General features: G+C 44.1%; 1 protein-coding gene across 1 annotated transcript; it reads right to left on the bottom strand.

Moving 5' to 3' along the window:
• Window positions 1-6: 6 nt before the first annotated feature.
• On the bottom strand, window positions 7-8,371 carry LOC111963712 (disks large homolog 4-like). The gene is given in 18 exon segments (XM_070443485.1): window positions 7-1,421; window positions 2,370-2,461; window positions 2,577-2,689; window positions 3,139-3,311; window positions 3,433-3,534; window positions 3,638-3,685; window positions 4,704-4,734; window positions 4,823-4,865; window positions 5,300-5,426; window positions 5,429-5,475; window positions 6,689-6,705; window positions 7,252-7,328; window positions 7,459-7,561; window positions 7,828-7,841; window positions 7,844-7,879; window positions 7,882-7,947; window positions 7,950-7,981; window positions 8,349-8,371. Coding segments are annotated over 18 exon segments (1,251 nt in total). The 3' UTR covers window positions 7-1,314.
• Between the last annotated feature and the right edge of the window lie 9,895 nt (window positions 8,372-18,266).

Genomic DNA, 18,266 nt, shown 5'->3' with positions numbered 1-18,266 from the left:
ACACACACACACACACACACACACACACACACACACACACACACACACACACACACACACCACTGCTCAGAGCGGCCAGTGAGAACACTGTGTGTGGGTTGTTGAGGGGTCTTTTTGGAAGAGTGAACAGAGAATTGGCTGCAGGGCTCTTCACACTAAGGAGCTGAACATAAGAATTCTGCTGTTGTGCATTAAGAGAACATTCAGCCTGGGATCTGCCTGTCTGTTGCAAACAAGCAGAACAACCAGTGCTTTTGGAGAACAGCCAGGTGGATTAGAACTACTGTACAGCTGACTGTGTGTGCGGTACAGAAGAGACCCAGTGGTTATACTGTGAGGTCTTCCATTGTCAATGCACACAGTGAGTTTGCACACAAGAAAGACACCCCCCTCTTTCCCTGTCTGCACCGCTCTGCTCCTCTCTCTGTTGAGACATGCTAAAAACCTCCCACATCAAAATGTAGGGGAAAACAGAAAGACGGGTGGCCATTCTTCTTCTTCTCTATTGGTTCTTCTTAATATCCATCATTTTCCTCAACTCCCATCTCTGAGTCCTCTGAGGACGCATGCACAAGTTCAACTTTTGAGTTTTAATTTGTGCTGCTTTTAAAAAATGTCCTTGCAATGCTTTTCGTGGGTGATTGAGCAAATGCCAGTCTTGGTTAGTGGGATGTTGTTCATAGAGCAAAGCCTCTTCACTAGAAAAGAGCCTCCTCTGGATTAGAGGAACCCACTAGGATCTGTGTGTCCTTCCATAGTCTATTCACTCTCCTTCTCTCTCTCTCTCGCTCTCCCTCCTTTTCATGTCCTGAAAGGAGAGAGGGGAGATAGGAGGAGGAGAGAAGGAGGAGGAGAGAAGGCTAAGGGATATAAAAAAGGAAGGATCAGATGGATGCTGATGGTTTTGCCACCTTGTCGGCGGGGATGTCAAAGGCAGCCAATGAGACAGAGAGAAGGAGAGGGAGAGATGGTGGATCATTTACCCTGTGCTAATCCCAGGGACGCCCCCTGCCCTGCCCTGCCACACCCAACTGGGTCACCCCTGTCCAGTCTTTCTCAGTACTCACCACACATTGATAATATATTCATATTTATTAAATACCGTCCATGTCTATCTCTCTGTGTTTCTATTCATGTGTCTCTTTTAGTGTTATTCTGTGTCTCTCTCTCTGTGTGTGATTATGTTTCCCCTCCTGTCTCTATCTTCACGTGTCCCTCTGTCTGTCTGTCTCGGTGTCCTTCTCTCTCTGTCTCTCTGCCCTGGTTGGGCTGGAGGGCAGACTGTCTGAGGGTGGTTGGGGTTATGGGGCAGCCTCACAGCCTCTCCCGGGTAGGGATCCAGATGTAAGGCCCCGACTGCTCCTCGATCACCGTCTTCACCTTGTGGTAAACCTCCTCGAAGCTGTCGCCTTCCACCACAGCTGGAGAGGGAGAGAGAGAGAGGGAGAGAGGGAGAGAGAGAGATAGAGATACAGAGAGAGAGAGAAATAGAGAGATAGAGAGAGAAATAGAGAGAGAGTGAGAGAGAGAAATAGAGAGAGAGAGAAATAGAGAGAGAGAGATGGAGAGAGATACAGAGAGAGAGAAAATAGAGAGAGAGAAATAGAGAGAGAAATAGAGAGAGAGATGAGGAAATAGAGGGAAATAGAGAAGAGAGGTCAGAGAAAGAGAGAATAGAAGAAGAGCGAGGAGAGAATAGAGAGCAGAGAGCGGGAGAGAGGGACGAGAAATACAGAGAGAGAAGCGAGAGAGGAATGAGGAGAGCGAGAGAGAGAGAGAGAAATAGAGAGAGAGGAGAGAGAGAGCAGAGAGAAAGAGAGAAGAGAAGAAGCGAGGCAATGAGAGAAGAGAGAGAGAGAAAGAGAGAGAGAGAGAAGAGAGATGAGGGAGAGATGAGAGGAGAGAGAGAGACGGAGAGAGTAGAGAGAGAGTAGAGAGAGAAGAGAGAGGAAATAGAGAGAGAGGAGAGAGAAAGAGACGAGAGAGAGAGAGACGAGAATAGAGAGACGAGAGAGAGAGAGAGAGAGAGAGAGAGAGAGAGAGACGAGAGAGAAAATAGAGAGAGGAGAGAGAGACATAAGAGAGAGAGAAGAGAGATAGAGAAGAGAGAGAGAAGAGAGAGAGAGAGAGAGAGAGAGAGACGAGAGAGAGACGAGAGAGAGGATGAGAGGGAGAGAGCGAGAGAGAGAGAGAGAGAAGAGAGAGAGAGAATCGTCAGATATGTATCTGTGTGTGGTGTACAACGCATAACATTTTTATGAGCAAACATGAAGATCAAGTCACACTCCACATGCAGAGTTAGAGGCTAATTAGGTCAACACATTCCTGCTTCATGGAATTACAGCCCACAGTGTTCTAGACAGTGTTACCTGAGAAACACTCTAGAAAGTCCTGTTCCAGTTTGAGAGCGCGGTCCATGCCCTTTCTGGCCTGCTCTTCTGTCAGTCGAGTGTTGATCTCTCTGCACAACAACAACAACAACACACACACACAATTATATAGCTAGTGTGTGAGTCTGTGTGTCTGTGTGTGTGTATGTAAGTGTGTGTGTATGTATGTGTTGTGTGTGTACATACAGGACATTCTCCAGTGACTTGGGCCGGACAAAGATGGCGACGGGGTGAAGCTGAGCGGCCTGTAGTCTGCGGACAGCATTGGCCGACACGTCCAGTATACAGTGTTTTCCTTGCTACTCACAGCAAAGGAGGGGTAAGGGGAGGGAGAGATGAAGGAAGAGAGAGGAATGAGGGAGAGAGGGGAGGGAGAGYGGGGAGGGGGAAGGGAACAGTGGGAGAGAAGGGAGGGGGAGAGAACAGAGGGAGAGAACAGAGGGAGGGAGAGAGAGAAGGGGGAGAGAACAGAGGGAGGGAGAGAGAGAAGGGGGAGAGAACAGAGGGAGGGAGAGAGAGAAGGGGGAGAGAACAGAGGGAGGGAGAGAGGGGAGGGGATTCAATCAGCCAGATCCCTTTTCACTTCGTAAGCCAATCAATACAGAACAACAGCTGTTGTTGTGAGCATATTAAATAATGTAGATTGGCCTAATGTATCATCCCTCTCATGTAATATAATATAAATATCACAATGATAATGTATCTCCAAAGCTTGTTTCACAGGGTCTCTGATCTGTGCTGTCTGTACCTGCTCTGCCACCTGGCGSACGCTCTGAACGCTGGTGCCGTACAGGTGGCTGTTGTACTGGCCCGCCTCGATGAAACGGTGGCTCTGGATGTCCTTCTCCATTTGTTCCCGTGACGACACAAAGTGGTAGTCCCGCCCGTCCACCTCGTACTCACGCTTGGGCCGTGTGGTGTCTGTAGGGGAAGGGCCAAGTGGTCATTCAGACTGTTAATCAATCCCCCTGCCAATAGATCAATGTAAACCACTGGAGTACTAAGCAGGCAAATGGTTACTCTGTGAAGGGTCAATACTTACGAGGGACACAAGATCCAAACTTGTCAGGGAACTCCGACAGCAGGTCATCATTTACCCTGTCCTTTATGGGACCCAATATTATGATGGGCCTGGCATAATGGACTATGTAGAGAGAGAGGAGAGGTAAGAGGGGATGAATAAGACATGGAATGGGCAGAAACATAAGTATAGTGTGAAAGAATATTACTTCAAAGTGTATTCTCACCCTCCACTTGTGTGACTGTTTCATAGCTGTGTTGAGAATCATCCCTCCCTGGAAGCAGAACACAACAATACCAGTCAGTCAGAGCCAGTCAGTCAGCTAGTCAGAGAGTCAGTCAGCAGTCAGTCAGTCAGTCAGTAGTCAGTCAGTCAGCTAGTCAGTTTGCTAGTCAGTCAGTCAGTCAGCAGTCAGCTAGTCAGTCAGTCTGCTAATCAGTCAGTCAGTCATTCAGTCAGTCATTCAGTCAGTCAGCAGTCAGTCAGCTAGTCAGTCAGCCAGTCTGCTAGTCAGCCATCTGTCAGTCAGTCAGCAGTTAGTCAGTCAGTCAGCAGTTAGTCAGTCAGTCAGTAGTTAGTCATCAAGTCAGCAGTCAGTCAGTCAGTCAGTCAGTCAGTCAGTCAGTTAACTAGTCATTCAGTAAGTCTGCAAGACAGTCAGTCTGCTAGTCAGTCAGTCAGTCATTCAGTCAGTAGTCAGCTAGTCAGTCAGCAGTCAGCTAGTCAGTCAGCAGTCAGTAAGCAGTCAGTCAGTCAACAGTCAGCTAGTCAGTCAGCAGTCAGTCATTCAGTCAGCAGTCAGTCAGTCAGTTAACAATTGGCTCTTTCATCCCCCTCCTCTCCCCTGTAACTATTCCCCAGGTCGTTGCTGCAAATGAGAACGTGTTCTCAGTCAACTTACCTGGTAAAATAACGGTAAAAAAATAATAAAAAAATAAAAAAACTAGTCATTCAGTCAGTCTGCTAGTCAGTCAGTCAGTCATTCAGTCAGCAGTCAGCTAGTCAGTCAGCAGTCAGCTAGTCAGTCAGTAAGCTAGTCAGTGAGTCAGCTAGTCAGTCAGCAGTCAGTAAGCTAGTCAGTCAATCAGCTACTCAGTCAGTCAGACAGTCAACAGTCAGATAGTCAGTCAGCAGTCAGTCAGTCAGTCAGCAAGTCAGCAGTCAGTCAGCTAGTCAGCTAGTCAGACAGTCAGACAGTCAGACAGTCAGACAGTCAGACAGTCAGCTGATACCCTCATGTCATTCTTACTCTACTGAGGGTTGAGCCACTCCCCTCCTGTACGCCTGCTTACCTTGAGACCCGAGGCTGTCTCGACTGCGATCCTACACAACACAGAGAAAACAGATGTTTAGACAGAGACAGACACTGATGTAAGATCATTCATAGATGCTCACTAACTAATGTGCTTACCCTTTCTTTGGTGCCCATGCGAGACCACTCTTTCCTTTCTACCCTGAAGGGGTTAGGAATGAAATGAGGCAGTAAAAGGCAGAGGGAGAGAAAGAGAGTGAGACAAAAAGAGCAGGAGACAGAAAGGAGCGTGTGAACAGCTGAAAGTCAAACATTTGCTACATAACCACAGAAAACAGCATCAATCATGCTGTCTATGCAGTTCCCCATACAGAAGCAAAACAACTAATAGTATATTAAAAGAAAAAAGCTGATCGAAATACAGTCACACACAAACTTCAACACACACATCACAAAAGCACACACAACACACACACACACACAACACACACACACACACACACCACAACAAACACACCCACACACACACACACACCACACACACACACACACACAACACACCACACACACACACACACACACACACACACACACACAAACACAACACACCACACACACAGCAGTGAGGTGTCTGACCTGCGTTTGCTGGGAATAAAGCCGACCTCCTCAGCTTCTGTCGGCGGGCTGACCCGTCTGGCCTGCCACCACTCCTCATCACCACAGTCCAGGACATGGAGCACGTCACCAAACCTGAAGCCCACGCCTGGCTCAGGAAACCACAGTCTGCTGTCTTATCATAGTCAAACAGGGCCCTGGAACAGACGGAGGAGAGGTAGAAGACACAGTTATAGAAGCAGTACAGCTTTTCTTTGGAATCTAGTGGGTTGTCCTGCTCTGAGGAGTGCACAGTGCTGTACTAGCCTGGTAGTAGCAGTGTTGTGGTTGTATATAGTGCACAGTGCTGTACTAGCCTGGTAGTAGCAGTGTTGTGGTTGTATATAGTGCACAGTGCTATACTAGCCTGGTAGTAGCAGTGTTGTGGTTGTATATAGTGCACAGTGCTATACTAGCCTGGCAGTAGCAGTGTTGTGGTTGTATATAGTGCACAGTGCTGTACTAGCCTGGTAGTAGCAGTGTTGTGGTTGTATATAGTGCACAGTGCTATCCTAGCCTGGTAGTAGCAGTGTTGTGGTTGTATATAGTGCACAGTGCTATACTAGCCTGGTAGTAGCAGTGTTGTGGTTGTATATAGTGCACAGTGCTATATAGCTTGGCAGTAGCAGTGTTGTGGTTGTTATAAGTGCACAGTGCTGTACTAGCCTGGTAGTAGCAGTGTTGTGGTTGTAATTAGTGGCACAGTGCTGTACTAGCTGGTAGTAGCAGTGGTTGTGGTTGTATATAGTGCACAGTGTTGTACTAGCCTGTAGTAGCAGTGTTGTGTTGTATATAGTGCACAGTGTTGTACTAGCCTGGTAGTAGCAGTGTTGTGGTTGTATATAGTGCACAGTGCTGTACTAGCCTGGTAGTAGCAGTGTTGTGGTTGTATATAGTGCACAGTGCTGTACTAGCCTGGTAGTAGCAGTGTTGTGGTTGTATATAGTGCACAGTGTTGTACTAGCCTGGTAGTAGCAGTGTTGTGGTTGTATATAGTGCACAGTGTTGTACTAGCCTGGTAGTAGCAGTGTTGTGGTTGTATATAGTCCACAGTGTTGTACTAGCCTGGTAGTAGCAGTGTTGTGGTTGTATATAGTGCACAGTGCTGTACTAGCCTGGTAGTAGCAGTGTTGTGGTTGTATATAGTGCACAGTGCTATACTAGCCTGGTAGTAGCAGTGTTGTGGTTGTATATAGTGCACAGTGCTATACTAGCCTGGTAGTAGCAGTGTTGTGGTTGTATATAGTGCACAGTGTTGTACTAGCCTGGTAGTAGCATGTTTGTGGTTGTATATAGTGCACAGTGCTATACTAGCCTGGTAGTAGCAGTGTTGTGGTTGTATATAGTATACAGTGCAGTATTAATGAGTACCTGATGTAGAAGCCTCTCTTGAGGTTGTATATAGTATATAGTGCACTATTAATGAATACCTGATGTAGAAGCCTGTCTTGGGGTTGTATATAGATATATAGTGCAGTATTAATGAGTACCTGATGTAGAAGCCTCTCTTGGGGTTGTATATACTATAAGTGCAGTATTAATGAGTACCTGATGTAGAAGCCTGTCTTGGGGTTGTATATAGTATATGTGTAGTATTAATGAGTACCTGATGTAGAAGCCTCTCTTGGGGTTGTATATAGTATATAATGCAGTATTAACGAGTACCTGATGATAGAAGCCTCTCTTGGGGTTCTTATAGTATATAATGCAGTATTAATGAGTACCTGATGTAGAAGCCTCTCTTGAGGTTGTATATAGTATATAGTGCAGTATTAATGAGTACCTGATGTAGAAGCCTGTCTTGGGTTGTATATAGTATATAGTGTAGTATAATGAGTACCTGATGTAGAGCCTCTCTTGGGGTTGTATATAGTATATAATGCAGTATTAATGAGTACCTGATGTAGAAGCCTCTCTTGGCGTTGCTCTCAGTGTTGTCTGACCAGAACCATGCTGCTGTTCATCAGCTGTTCCCTCAGGTCGTGGATCTTCGCTTCGAAACGGCTGTATTCTGAACCACACACATTAGCATATGTAGTGTGAACACACACACACACATACATTAGTTCATGTTACGGTTCCTTGGCGTATGGGTGTGCAGTGTGGTGTTCAATGCTAGGTTACTGTAGTGCTGGCCTCACCCTCTGGTCTGTACTGGGCAATGATGGTGACAGTCTGGCCAGCGTTCTTCAGGGCTGCAGCAGCCTGCTCATGGGTGGCGATACGCAGATCCACTCCATTTACCTGACACACACACACAACACACACACACACACACACCACACACACACACCACACACACACACACACACACACACACACACACACACACACACACACACACCACACACACACACACACACACCACACCACACACACACACACACACAACACACAACACACACAGCAGTGAGGTGTGGGTGTGTGACTATACACATGTGAGTATGTGTGTGTGTTCAGAATATGAATACATTTGTGTGTGTGTTGTGTGTTTGCGTGAGTGTCCTTACGCTGAGGATCTGGTGCCCTTGCGCAGCTCTCCGCTGAGGTCGGCAGGCCCCCTGCCAGGATGAAGGAGATAAAGATCCCCTCTCCATCCTCTCCTCCCACGATGTTAAAACCCAGGCCGTAGAACCCCGGTGGATCAGCACTCTCCTAGGCTCCCTGACAGAGAGAGCAGGGAAGAGGGAGAGGGACGGGGAGTCAGGGAGAGACGAGGAGAAATGGAGGGGAAGGAGGAGACTAAAAAGAGGGAGAGATAATGTGGGGGGGGGGGAGAAGGGTAGAGAGATATGTAAATGTGTAGTGAAATGGGGACACCGCATTTTGGGGCACAAGAAGGAGGGATGCAGAGAGAGAAAAATGGAATAATACTTGGTTAGCTCTGGGTCAGGTCTATGTCAACAAATCCCCCCCGCCAGGAGCTTTTCAATTTCACACCAAGCCAATCATTTACGATCCACATATGAGATGCCTTTCAGAAAGGGCATGGCTGCTTTGGTATATGAGTGAGCCCAGAAGCTTTCCTCACCTGGGAAGGTCTTCATCCCCCATCAAGGCTGTGCAACAACCGGAAACTCGATAAGCGACGTAGCAGCTAGTGTGAGAATCTGGGTCTGATCCAAGGTAGGTGGGGCCAAGATCTGTATCCATGGTGAGGGGAGTATGCTTGAGAACAGAGACAACTAAACTCGAAAACACAACACGTGGACATGCAGACAGCGACACACACACACACACACCACACACACACACACACACACACCACACACACCACCACGACACACAACACACACACACACACAACACACACAACAAAACACACACACACGATTTCCACATTACTGCATAGGCATTGGAGGTCAGGGGGGTTGTCACGGAGGTTTTCAGGAGTATAGACGAATGTTAAGCTTGGCCACCTCTTGGAGTCGGGTGTAAAACACAACCTCTGTGTTAGCTTCAGGGCTCCTCAGCCCTCACTCACGCCTCGGTAGCGTCACCGACCAACTATGATCAGGACAGATACACCCTGTTCACGCTGCTCACACGGGCCCGTTGCTCTCTCACTCCACTGTTCACTATACACACTGTTCACACACACCACCGCATCAGCACTGTTCACCAATCCCCCCCCTACCGCACCCCACCCCCCCACCACACTGTTCCCCACCCCTCAACGTCATCAGCCCCCTGTCATCAACGCCCTACACCGCACACTACGTGCCTCCTAAACACCGCTTCACCTACGTAAACTGCATCTCATCACACTGTCCAAACCACACTGTTCACGCTCTGAAAACACAACGACACATCTGTTCACATAAACACACTGTTCACTTAAACACACTGTTCACTTTAAACACACTGTTTCATTAAACCCTGTTCACATCACTGTTCACTAACACACTGTTCCCTACAGTGTTCACTTCAGACTGTACTAAACACACTGTTCACCTAAACACACTGTTTCACTAAACATCAACACGTGACTGTATCCACTCATAAACACCGTTCACCAATACCGCTACTCAGTTTACTAAACACACTGTTCACACTAACACACTGTTCACCTAAACAACTGTTCCTAAACACACTGTTCACTAAAACACCTGGTTCACTTGTAGTAACACACTTCATGTGTCACTCCCTACAACACAGACTGTTCACTTAAACACACTGTTCACTTAAACAACTGTTCACTAAACACACTGTTCACTAAACCACTGTTCAACAATGCATTAAACACATGCACTACCAGTATCACCTTTAAAGCACACTGTTTCACTTTGCCGCTGCAGTGGTGTGTATTCATGGTCCAGAGAAGCCAGGCTACTCAAAATATTTCACCAGTATTGTTTTCTTCGCTCGTGTCTTCAAATTTTCCATCATTCACAAGTGGCTGAATCTCACCAGAGAAATCATCAGAGCGAGGGCAACAGGCGCCCCTCTGTCCAGTGTGTAGCCCATATATCTGTGCTGTCTGGACAGTGAAAAGCACCCCTCTGTCTCAGTATGTGTACCCATATATCTGATGCTGTCTGGACAGTGAAACAGCACCCCTGTCTCAGTATGTGTAGCCCATATACTGATGCTGTCTGGACAAGTGAAACAGCACCCCCTCTGTCTCATATGTGTAGCCCATATATCTGATGCTGTCTGGACAGTGAAACAGCACCCCTCTGTCTCAGTATGTGTAGCCCATATATCTGATGCTGTCTGGACAGTGAAACAGCCACCCTCTGTCTCAGTATGTGTAGCCCATATATCTGATGCTGTCTGGACAGTGAAACAGCACCCCTCTGTCTGCAGTATGTGGTAGCCCATATATCTGATGCTGTCTGGAAAGTGAAACAGCACCCTCTGTCTCAGTATGTGTAGCCCATATATCTGATGCTGTCTGGACAGTGAAACAGACCCCTCTGTCTCAGTATGTGTAGCCCATATATCTGATGCTGTCTGGACAGTGAAACAGCACCCCTCTGTCTCAGTATGTGTAGCCCATATATCTGATGCTGTCTGGGCAGTGAAACAGCACCCTCTGTCTCAGTATGTGTAGCCATATATCTGATGCTGTCTGGACAGTGAAGACGCGACCTCCGCCTCTCTTGGTCCGTTATTATTCATGTATGTGGTAAAAAAAATAGCCCTCCCAATTATAACTGATGCTGTCTGGACAGGTGGAAACAGCACCCTCTGTCTCAGTATATGTGTTAAGCCGCATATGATCGTGAATAGGCTTGTCTGGACAGTGAAACAGCACCCTCTGTCTCAGTATGTGTGCCATATTGATTGATGCTGTCGGATCAAAGAGAGTACGAAGCATGGTTTGCTCTTGCACGGTAGCAATTTGATTGATTGATGCGCAACAGCAGTTTTTGGCTCTTATAAAACAATTATTAAAGAATTACAGATCAGACCCAACTGTTCAACTCTAAATACAGACAATCACACCACTTGTTCCGTAAATACCGACACACACTGTTCACCCGCTAAATACAGACACACACTGTTCAGCTAAATACACAGAACACACACACGTTTCACCTAAATACACAGACACCACTGTTCACCTAAATACACAGACACACACTGTTACTCTCCCAATGACACACAGACACACACTGTTCATCTAAATACACAACATACTGTTCACTTGAATAAAGACAACAAACTGTTTTCACTCTGAATACAAAGACACACACTGTTCACTGAAACACAGACCCCCACTGATAACCTGAAATAGCACAGACACACAGTGTCACCTGAATAAAACAAACAGAAGGGGAACAAGGATAGACACGCTGCTCAACATGCTTCTAACCGTACACAGAGATGTTTAACCTGTTAACAACCAGAGATGTTTCTAAACCTGTACCACCCAGAGATGTTCTAACCTGTACACCAGAGATGTTTCTAACCTGTACACCAGAGATGTTTCTAACCGGTACACAACCAGAGATTGTTTCTAACCTGTACCAATCAGAGATTTTTCTAAAACGGTACATCAGAGATGTTTCTAACCGGATACAATCGAGAGATGTTTCTAACCGGTACATCAGAGATGTTTCAAAACCGGTACATCAGAGATGTTTCTAACGGATACATCAGAGCTGTTTTCTAATCCGGTTACATCAGTAAGATGTTTGCTAACCGGTACATCAGAGTATGTTTCTAACCTGTACATCAGAGGATGTTTCTAACCAGAGATGTTTCTAACCTGATACACCAGAGATGTTTCTAAACCAGAGATGTTTCTAACTTACACCATAGATGTTTCCTAACCGGTACATAGAGATGTTTCTAAACCGTACCGCAGAGATGTTTCTAACCCCGGAACTCAAAGAGATGTTTCTTAACCGGTACATCAATGAGATGTTATAACCGGTACATCAAGTGTTTCCCTAACGCGGTACATCAGAGATGTTTTTCACCTGTACATCAGAGATGTTTCTAACCAGAGATGTTCCCTAACAGAGATGTCTCTAACTGTACATCAGCGAATGTTTCTAACCAAAGATGTTTCTAACCGGTACTCAGAGATGTTGTGACCTGTACATCAGAGAATGTTTCTACCTGTACATCAGAAATGATTTCCTAGCCTGTACATCGAGATGTTTCTAATCCTGTACATCAGAAACGTTTCTACCGGTACACCAGAAGGATGTTTCTACCTGTAATTCAGAAGATGTTTCTAACTGTACCATCAGAGATGTTTCTTATACCGGTCTACATCGAAGTGTTTCTAACCTGTACATGCAGAGTGTTTTTAACCGGTACATCAGAAGATGTTTCTAACCGGCGTACATCCAGAGATGTTTCTAACCGGTACATCAGAGATGTTTGTGACCGTAATCAGAGATGTTTCTAACCTGTAACCTAGAGATCGTTTCTAACCGGTACATCAGAGATGTTTCTAACCGGCTACATTCAGAGATGTTTGGACCTGTACATCAGAGATGTTTCTTAACCTGTACATCAGAGATGGTTTCTACCGGTTAATCAAGGAGATGTTTGTGGACCTGTTTAACATCAGAGATGTTTGTTGACCGGTAATCAGATGTTCTAACTGTACATCAGAGATGTTTCTAACCGGTACATTCAGAGATGTTTGTGACGGTACATCAGAGATGTTTCTAACGGTACTCAGAGATGTTTCTAACCTGTACAGTCAGAGATGTTTTCTAAACCGTCCAAGATGTTGTTCTAACTGTAATCAGAAGATATTTGTGCACCGGTACACCAGAGATGTTTCTAACCGGTACATTCAGAGATGTTCTAAACCTGTACATCAAGAGATGTTTCTAACCGGTACATAGAGAATGTTTGTGACCGGTAAGTCAGAGATGTTTTCCTAACCTGTACAGTCAGAGATGTTTTCCTAAACTGTACATCAGAGATGTTTCTACCTGTTCACCCGAGATGTTTCCTAACCTGTAAACACAGCAAGAGATGTTTGTGACCCGGATACATAGCGATGTTTCTTACACCTGTACATTCAGAGATGTTTTACCGGTAATCAGAGATGTTTTAACCTGTACATCAGAGATGTTTCTAACTGTACACAGAGATGTTTCTAACATGTTAACACCAGTGATGTTTCTAACCTGTACATCAGAGATTTTCGTAACCTGTAACGCAAGAGAATGTTCTAACCTCGTACACCAGAGATGTTTGTGAACCGGTCATCAAGAGATGTTTTCTAACCTGCTACATCAAGGAGATGTTTCTAACCGGTAACATCAGTAGATGTTTCTTACCTTGTACATGCGAGATGTTTCTAACCCTGTACACCAGAGATGTTTCTAACTTACACATAGAGATGTTTCCTAACCTTACACCAGAGATGTTCCTAACACTGTAATCAGAAGATGTTTCTAACTGGTACATCAGAGATGTTTCTAACCGTACACCAGAGATGTTTCTATCCCGGGTACAATCAGAGATGTTTCTAACCTGTACACCAAGAGAATGTTTCTAACCTGTAACCAGAGATGTTTCTATACCGACAATCAGAGATGGTTTCTAAGCTGTACCCAGAGATGTTTCTAACCTGAACATCAGAGATCGTTTTCCTAACCGGTGATCATCAGTAGATGTTTTCTAACCTGTACACCCAAGGATGTTTTCTAACCTGTACATGCAGAGATGTTTTCTAAACCGTACATTTTCAGAGATTTTCTAACTGTACATCAGAGATGTTCTAACCGGTACATAAGATGTTTTCAAACCGCGGTCTCAAGGATGTTTCTAACCTGTACATCAGAGGATGTTTCTGGACCCGTGTACAATTAGAGATTTTCTAACGGTACATTCAGAGATGTTTGTGACCGGTAAAAATCCAGAGATGTTTGTCGACCGGTAACAGTCAGAGATGTTTTTCTAACCTGTACATCAGAGATGTTTGCTAACCGGTAACAGTCAGAGATGTTTCTAACCGGTACATCAGAAGATGTTTCTAACCTGTAAACATAGAGATGTTTCTAACTCGTACATCAGAGATGTTTGCTGACCGGTACAAAATCAAGAGATGTTTCTAACCTGTAATTCCGAGATGTTCTAACATGTACATCAGAGATGTTTTCTAACCGGTACAGTCAGAGATTGTTTGTGACGGTACATTCAAGATTTTCGTTCGACCGTCATAAGAGATGTTTCTAACCTGTACATCAGAGATTTTCTACAGTGTGACATCAGAGATTTTAATAACCTTGTTACACCAAGAGATGTTTTCTGACCGGTACCTTAGAGATGTTTCTAAACGGTTACATTCAGAGATGTTTTGTGACCGGTACATCAGAGATGTTTGTGACGCGTAACATCAAGATTTTCTAACGCTATACATCAGAGATGTTTTACCGGTACATCAGAGATGTTTTCTAAACCGTCATCAAGAGATGTTTGTGACTGTACATCAGAATGTTTTAACCTGTACTCAGGAGATGTTTCTAAACCGGTACGATCAAGAGATGTTTGTGACCGGTACATCAGAGATGTTGTTCTAACCTGTACATCAAGAGATGTTTCACTAACCTGTAAAATAGAGATGTTTCTAACCGAGTACGAGATCAAAGAATGTTTTGTGACCGGTAACAAGAGATGTTTTTGTGACCGGGACATCAGAGATGTTTCTTAACCTGTACATCAGAGATGTTTTAACCTGGTACATAAGAGATGTTCAAACCTGTAAACAGAGATGTTTCTATAACCAGTAATCAAGAGATGTTCTACCCTGTACACCAGAGATGTTTTCTAACCGTACACCAGAGGATGTTTCTAACCTGTACATCAGAGACGATTCTAAACAGGTAACATCAGAGTATGTTTTTCTAACCAGAATGGCTTTTTAATCTTTTTTGTACATCAGAGAACGTTTCTAACCGGTACATCAGAGATTGTTTTCTAACCCGGTACATCAGAGATGTTTTCTGACGTCGGCTACATCAAAGATGTTCTAACCCGTACATCAGAGAATGTTTGTGACGGTACATCAGCAGAATGTTTTGACCGGTAACACTCAGAGATGTGTTCGTAACTGTAACATCAGAGATGTTTCTAACCTGTAAAGTCAGAGATGTTTCTAACCCTGTACGACAAGAGATTTTCTAACCGGTATCAGAGATCTGTTGTGACCGGTACAATCAGAGATGTTGTGACCGGTACATCAGAGATCGTTTCTAACCTGTACAACAGAGATGTCTTCTAACCTGTTACATCAGAATGTTTCTAACCTGGTACACCAGAGATGTTTTCTAACCAGTACATAGAGATGTTCTAACTGTACACCAGCGAGGTTCTCTTTAACCTGTACACAAGAGATGTTTCTAAACCGGTACATCAGAGACGGTTTCTAACCGGTAATTCAGAGAATTGTTTCTAAGCCAGAAGATGTTTCCGTAACTGTTAACACCAGAGACGTTTTCTAACCTGGTAATCAGAGATGTTTTCTAAAACCGGGTACACAGAGATGTTTCGACCGGTACAATCAGAGATGTTTCTAACCGGTACATCAGAAGATTTTGTGAACGGTACATTAGAGATGTCTTGTGACCGGTAATTCAGGGATGTTTCCTAACCGGTAACATCAGAGATGTTTCTAAAACGACGGTATCATAGAGATGTATCGTAAACCTGTAAATGAAAGAGATGCTTTCTAACCGGTAACACTAAGAATAGTTTCTAATACTGTACACCCAGAGATATGTTCTAACCTGAAATTTCACAGACCTTTCTAACCGGTAACATCAGAGATGTTTCTACCGTCAGTCAGCGATGTTCTGACCGGTACATCAAGAGATGTTTTCTACAAACGGTACACTCGAATGTTTGGTGTACCGGTCATCAGAGAGTGTTTGTGATCCGGTAACATTGCAGAGATGTTTCTAACCTGTACATCAGAGATGTTTCTAACCTTACATCAGAGAATGTTTTCTAACCTGTACATCAGAGATTGTTTCTAAACCGGTACATAAGAGATGTTTGTGACCGGTACATTCAGAGATGTTTGGTGACCGGTACAAATCAAGATGTTTTCAACCTGTACATCGAGGATGTTTCTAAACCTGTACATCAGAGATGTTTCCTAACCTGTACACCAGAGATGTTATCTAACCAGTACATCAGGATGTTTCTTAACCGTGTACACAGAGATGTTTCTAACCTGGTACACCAGAGAAATGTTTCTTCTAACCGGTATCAGTCAGGAGAACGTTTCTAACCGGTAACATCCAGAGATGTTTCTACAGAGATGTTCTAAAACCTGTACACCAAGACGTTTCTAACCGGTAACATAAGAGATGTTTCCTAACCGGTAGCATCGAACGATTTTTTTGAACCGGTACATCAGAGATTCTTCTACCGGTAAGAACATCAGAGATGTTTGTGTACCGGTAAATCAGAGATGTTTTTGTGACCGGTACATCCGAAGATGTTTCTAACCGGTACATCAGAGATGTTTCTAACCGGTAACATTCAGAGATGTTTTCTAAACCTGTTACATCAGAGATGTTTCTTAAAACCTGGTAGCATCAGAGATGTTCTAACACCTGTAATCAGAGATGTTTCTAACTCGGTACATGCAGAGATGTTTTGGCCCGGTAACATAGAGATGTTTTCTAACCTGTAACACTAGATATTTTTTCTAACCTGTACATCAGAGATGTGTTCTTCTAAACCGGTACAATTGCCAGAGAAATGTTTGTGACCGGTATCACTCAGAGATGTGTTTGTTGACCTGTACATCAGAGATATGTTTTCTAAACCTGTAAACATCAGAGACTGTTTTCCTAAACCGGTACATGCAGAAATGTTTCTAACGGTTCAGAGATGTTTCTAACGGTACATCGAGAGATGTTTCCCTAACCGGTCAACATTCAGAGTACTGTTGTTGACCTGTAAGTCAGAGAATCGTTTCCTAACGGTCATTCAGAGATGTTTCTAACCGGTAATTCAGAGATGTTTTAACCTGTATCATTCAAGAGTGGTTTTCTAACCGGCTACAGAATCAAGAGTGTTTTCTAACCGGTACATCAAGAGATGTCTTCTAACTGGTACATCAGAGATGTTTTAAACGGTAATCAGAGATGTTTGTGACCGGTACATCCAGAGATTGTTCTAACCTGTACATTCAGAGATGTTTCTAACCTGTACATCAGAGATGTTCTCTAACCAGGTACAATATCAGAGAATGTTCTAACCGGTACATAAATCAGAAGATGTTTCTAAACCTGTTACATCTAGAGCAATGTTTGTCTGACCGGTACATCAGATTATGTTTTGACCGCGTTACATCAGAGAGGTTTCCTAACCGGTACACAGAGATGCTTCTAACCGGTAAGTAAGATGCAGTAAATAGCTCCTGGTGGTGCTGACGGCAATGTTCATAAGCTTCCCAGTCCATGAACGATGTGAAAGTGATGCTTCTCTTCTGAGGAGGTTTTGAATTATATTCTTCTAGCATGACTGATGTGTCATGGCTCGTTGGGAATTGGATTGAAGAGCTATTGCTACATTGACTGGAAGATTTGAGCTATTCTAAATGACTGGGAAGGATTTGAAGCTATCTAATACACAATGACTGGGAACGATTGAAGCTATTCTAGAATGACTGGGAAGGAAATTTTAAGCATTCTTACATGAATGGGAAGGATTTGAAGCTATTTCCTTATCTGAACTAGGAAGGTATTCGAAGCTATTCTACTATGCACTGGTGAAGGATTGAAGCCTATCTATAACATGACTGGGACAGATCGAAGCTATTCTACCATGACTGGTGAAGGATTTTTGATAGCTATCTAGCATGACTGGAGGATTGTAAGCTATTTCTACAAATACTGTGAAGGATTTGAACTATTCTACTGACTGGGAAGGATTGAAGCTTATTTCTACATGATGGGAATGATTGAAGCTATTCTACATGACTGGGAAGGGATTTGAAGCGTATTCAAAACATGGAATGGGGATATGATTGAAGCTATTCTACTAATACTGTATATTTATTTGTAAGCAATTCTAGATGACTGGGCAAAGGATTTGAAAGCTATTCTACATGACTGGGAAGGATTGTGAAGGCTATTCTAGACATGCACGGGAGGATTTAATGCTATTCTTAACTGAATGGGAAGGATTTGAAGCTATTCTTCTAGATGACGTGGAAGGATTTGAAAGCTATTCTAGACATGACTGGGAAGGGATTTGAAAGCTATCTAAAACATTGACTGGGAAGGATTTGAAAGCTTATTCTACATGACTGGAAGGATTTGAAAGCTATTTACAAACATGACTGGGAAGATTTGAAGCATTTCTGATGACTGGAAGGTTTTGAAGTCTAATTCATAAAAACAATGACTGGGAAGGATTTTGAAGGCTATCAACAACCTGTGAAGGATTTGACAGCATTCTAGAATGATTATGATTGCATTGGTGTTTAAGGAATGAAGCTGTTGCCAGGCTT

Source organism: Salvelinus sp. IW2-2015, linkage group LG5 (assembly GCF_002910315.2).
Source record: "Salvelinus sp. IW2-2015 linkage group LG5, ASM291031v2, whole genome shotgun sequence".
Classification (NCBI taxonomy): Eukaryota; Metazoa; Chordata; class Actinopteri; order Salmoniformes; family Salmonidae; genus Salvelinus; species Salvelinus sp. IW2-2015.
The sequence above is the reverse complement of the archived record's forward strand: the minus strand, read 5'-3'. Positions and strand labels throughout refer to the sequence as shown.